This window comes from Squalius cephalus (genome assembly GCF_949319135.1).
Source record: "Squalius cephalus genome assembly, chromosome: 4".
Taxonomy (NCBI): Eukaryota; Metazoa; Chordata; class Actinopteri; order Cypriniformes; family Leuciscidae; genus Squalius; species Squalius cephalus.
The window spans coordinates 55116902-55121901 of NC_137125.1; the positions used below are offsets into that span (position 1 = coordinate 55116902).

The following is a 5000-nucleotide window of genomic DNA, read 5'->3' on the forward strand; positions in this document are numbered from 1 at the left end:
AAGGACTGCGCATGTGCGATGACGTAGAAATAGCGTGATGACGTAGAAATAGCGCAATGACGTAGAAATAGCGCAATGACGTAGAAATAGCGCAATGATGTAGAAATAGCGCAATGATGTAGAAATAGCATAATGATGTAGAAATAGCGCAATGATGTAGAAATGGCATAATGATGTAGAAATAGCATAATGACGTAGAAATAGCGTAATGATGTAGAAATAGCGTTATGACGTAGAAATAGCTAAATAGCGTAATGACGTAGAAATAGCGTAATGATGTAGAAATAGCGTAATGACGCAGAAATAGCAAAATAGCGTAATGACGTAGAAATAGCGTAATGACGTAAAAATAGCGTAATGGCGTAAAAATAGCGTAATGACGTAGAAATAGCGCAATGACGTAGAAATAGCGTAATGACGTAGAAATAGCGTAATGATGTAGAAATAGCGTTATGACGTAGAAATAGCTAAATAGCGTAATGACGTAGAAATAGCGTAATGATGTAGAAATAGCGTTATGACGTAGAAATAGCTAAATAGCGTAATGACGTAGAAATAGCGTAATGATGTAGAAATAGCGTAATGACGCAGAAATAGCAAAATAGCGCAATGACGTAGAAATAGCGTAATGACGTAGAAATAGCGTAATGACGTAAAAATAGCGTAATGACGTAGAAATAGCGCAATGACGTAGAAATAGCGTAATGACGTAGAAATAAGCGTGATGATGTAGAAATAGTGTAATGATGTAGAAATAGCGTAATGATGTAGAAATAGCATAATGATGTAGAAATAGCGTAATGACGTAGAAATAGCGTAATGATGTAGAAATAGCGTAATGACGTAGAAATAGCAAAATAGCGTAATGACGTAGAAATAGCGTAATGACGTAAAAATAACGTAATGACGTAGAAATAGCGTAATGACGTAGAAATAGCGTAATGATGTAGAAATAGCGTAATGATGTAGAAATAGCAAAATAGCGTAATGACGTAGAAATAGCGTAATGATGTAGAAATAGCGTAATGAAGCGTAATGATGTAGAAATAGCGTAATGATGTAGAAATAGCGTAATGTAGAAATAGCGTAATGACGTAAAAATAACGTAATGACAGAAATAGAGTAATGATGTAGAAATAGCGTAATGATGTAGAAATAGCGTAATGATGCAGAAATAGCAAAATAGCGTAATGACGTAGAAATAGCGTAATGACGTAAAAATAACGTAATGACGTAGAAATAGCGTAATGACGTAGAAATAGCGTAATGATGTAGAAATAGCGTAATGACGCAGAAATAGCAAAATAGCGTAATGACGTAGAAATAGCGTAATGATGTAGAAATAGCGTAATGACGCAGAAATAGCAAAATAGCGTAATGACGTAGAAATAGCGTAATGACGTAAAAATAGCGTAATGACGTAAAAATAGCGTAATGACGTAGAAATAGCGTAATGATGTAAAAATAGCGTAATGGCGCAGAAATTGCGTAATGTAGAAATAGCGTAATGACGTAGAAATAGCGTAATGATGTAGAAATAGCGTGATGACGTAGAAATAGCGTGATGACGTAGAAATAGCGTAATGATGTAGAAATGCCGTAATGACGTAGAAATAGCGTAATGACGTAAAAATAGCGTAATGATGTAGAAATAGCGTAATGACGTAGAAATAGCGTGATGACGTAGAAATAGCGTAATGATGTAGAAATAGCGTAATGACGCAGAAATAGCGTAATGATGTAGAAATAGCGTAATGACGCAGAAATTGCGTAATGTAGAAATAGCGTGATGACGTAGAAATAGCGTAATGATGTAGAAATAGCGTAATGTAGAAATAGCGTGATGACGTAGAAATAGCGTAATGATGTAGAAATAGCGTGATGACGTAGAAATAGCGTAATGACGCAGAAATTGCGTAATGTAGAAATAGCGCAATGACAGAAATAGTGTAATGACACAGAAAATGACGTAGAAATAGCATAATGACATAGAAATAGCGCAATGACGTAGAAAATGATGTAGAAATAACGCAATGATGTAGAAATAGCACAATGGCGTAGAAATAGCGTAATGACGTAGAAATAGCACAATAACGTAGAAAATGATGTAGAAATAGCACAATGACGTATGACGAGCTGTTCCTCCTGTTGATAAAGTGTCGTATAAACGAGTGTCTCGTCCTCCTATAATCCTCCTGTCACTCAGAGTCAGTGCTGGTTTCAGACGACTGGTTTTGGCCAGTTTTACTGTGTGATCAATATAAGCAGCGGCACAACGGTTCATACGCTCATCGTCTCCAAATTATGACCAGAAACTTATAAATATTAATTCTGCTGTTTAAAACAAATAAAGAACCAATGTAGGAAGATAATTATTATGTGCAAACAGCGGGAAACTACATCTATTCCGATTTGAAGCTTGTGACATAAACACACACATCAACCCGATCACATGTTTAGCGTTCACGTAAACACTACGTTCAGATTGGAATGAATTCAGTCCGATTGAATCACAAGTTGTGCATGTAAACATAGCCGGTGTTTCCCGCCACAGCTGATTTGTAATCCGGGTGTTAATCTGAAACCCTGATGCTGATGATGATGATGAAGATGGAGTGGTACCGGTGCGGTGCTGTCGGGGCTCGAGGAGGATCGGGCTTCGGCTGATCATCGAGCTCTTGTTGACCGTGGCCTCAGAGATCAGCTGGAACGTGATGTTGCTGTAACACACGCCCGACAGCCAGTGCTTGAACACCGTTCTCCCTTTGTGGAAATCTGCAGACACAGAGAGAGATGAAGATTAGGGTCGGGGGTCGTTTGGGGTTTTTCGAAACCGGTGCCAAATCGATCCTTTTAAAAGGGGTGGTTGATTATGATTGAGTTATTTAGTTATAACTTTAGTTAGTGTGTAATGTTGCTGATTGATCATAAACAACATCTGCAAAGTTACAACGCTCAAAGCTCAGAGCAAAGGGAGAGATTTACTTTTACAGAAATCGCTTTTTAAGGACTACAACAAGCGGCTGGTAGAGACTACAATGTTGGTGACATCACAAACCCTAGAATTTACATAAACCCCGCCCCCGGGAACGCAATTTATAGATTATCATGACAGAATATGCAAATAACTGACTAGAAGATAACTACACATCAGCTTCATAAATTCATCAACCGTTCAGAAATGTCCTGTTGCTTCTACATGTTGTCTCTTCTACTTGAGTCTCTCCATCATTGTCTGACTCCGATTTGAACATAAAAGGCTAAACGTTTTTGAAATGTTCAGTGCGTATGTGTGTGAGAGGTAAAAGGACATGAGCTGTTGAAGCTCCGCCCCCTGCGCCGGGAGCAGCAGCTCATTTGCATTTAAAGACACAAAACGGTGTGTTTTTGCTCACCCTCAAAAAGTGACAATTTTAACATGCTATATAAAAATATCTGTGGGGTATTTTGAGCTCAAACTTCACACACACACTCTGGACATCAGAGACTTATTTCACATCTTGTGAAAGGGCATTACACCACCCCTTTAAAACGGTACCAGTGCCAAAACGGTGAACTGATACTTTAAAAACAGAGCCTGGGTGAGGTTGTTTTTGTTTTTTCCAATAAAAAAGCCGTTCTTTAATGTCATTTAAATGTTTTTGAGGCACTTTTTTAAAGTATCGGTTCAGGCACCGGTACGGTTTTAAATGAAAGCATTAAGCCCCGTGAAGCCGTGCTTTACAGTGAGTGTGGCACGGCTGAGGGCGTTGTTAGGCTCGACGCGGAGCGGAGTAAAACCCCTCAGCTGTTCTAAATCCACTGTAAATCACGGCTTCAAGGGGCTTATTGCTTTTATAAAACAGTTTCTCCATAAAAATATTCACTTTAATATTTATTTTTTTCATAAAATAAACACCAGCAACAAAAACGATGACGTTATAACACATTTATTCCTCCGCCAAGCAATGCAGTTCCACAGAGGTTGCTAAGCAACACATGCAGCAACAGAGAGTCACAAACGGCAGATGCGCAGTAACACTAGTGTAACGCAGTGTAACGTGTGTGTGTGTGTGTGTGTGTGTGTGTGTGTGTGTGTGTGTGTGTGTGTGTGGAGTAACACTAGTGTAACACGGTCACAGGTGTGTGTGTGTGTGTGTGTGTGTGTGTGTGTGTGTGTGGAGTAACACTAGTGTAACACGGTCACAGGTGTGTGTGTGTGTGTGAGTGTGTGTGTGTGTGTGTGTGTGTGTGTGTGTGTGTGTGTGTGTGTGGAGTAACACTAGTGTAACACGGTCACAGGTGTGTGTGTGTGTGTGTGTGTGTGTGTGTGTGTGTGTGTGGAGTAACACTGGTGTAAAGCACTCACAGGTGTGTGTGTGTGTGTGTGTGTGTGTGTGTGTGTGTGTGTGTGGAGTAACACTAGTGTAACACGGTCACAGGCGTGTGTGTGTGTGTGTGTGTGTGTGTGTGTGTGTGTGTGTGTGTGTGTGTGTGTGTGTGTGTGGAGTAACACTAGTGTAACGCGGTCACAGGTGTGTGTGTGTGTGTGTGTGTGTGTGTGTGTGTGTGTGTGTGTGTGTGTGTGTGTGTGTGTGTGTGTGTGTGTGTGTGTGTGTGTGTGTGGAGTAACACTAGTGTAACACGGTCACAGGTGTGTGTGTGTGTGTGTGTGCGTGTGTGTGTGTGTGTGTGTGTGTGGAGTAACACTAGTGTAACGCGGTCACAGGTGTGTGTGTGTGTGTGTGTGTGTGTGTGTGTGTGTGTGTGTGTGTGTGTGTGTGTGTGTGTGTGTGTGTGTGGAGTAACACTAGTGTAACGCGGTCACATGTGTGTGTGTGTGTGTGTGTGTGTGTGGAGTAACACCAGTGTAACGCGGTCACAGGTGTGTGTGTGTGTGGAGTAACACCAGTGTAACGCGGTCACAGGTGTGTGTGTGGAGTAACACTAGTGTAACGCGGTCACAGGTGTGTGTTTGGAGTAACACTAGTGTAACGCGGTCACAGGTGTGTGTGTGTGGA

At 40.7% G+C, this 5000-nt stretch overlaps 1 protein-coding gene across 1 annotated transcript in view; it reads right to left on the reverse strand.

Moving 5' to 3' along the window:
* The window catches only part of ptpro (protein tyrosine phosphatase receptor type O), a 59281-nt gene that overhangs the window by 39309 nt on the left and 14972 nt on the right, over positions 1–5000 (reverse strand). The window contains exon 4 of the mRNA XM_079870165.1: positions 2623–2775. Within this exon, the coding sequence (XP_079726291.1) occupies positions 2623–2775 (153 nt within the window). The remainder of the gene's footprint in view (positions 1–2622; positions 2776–5000) is intronic.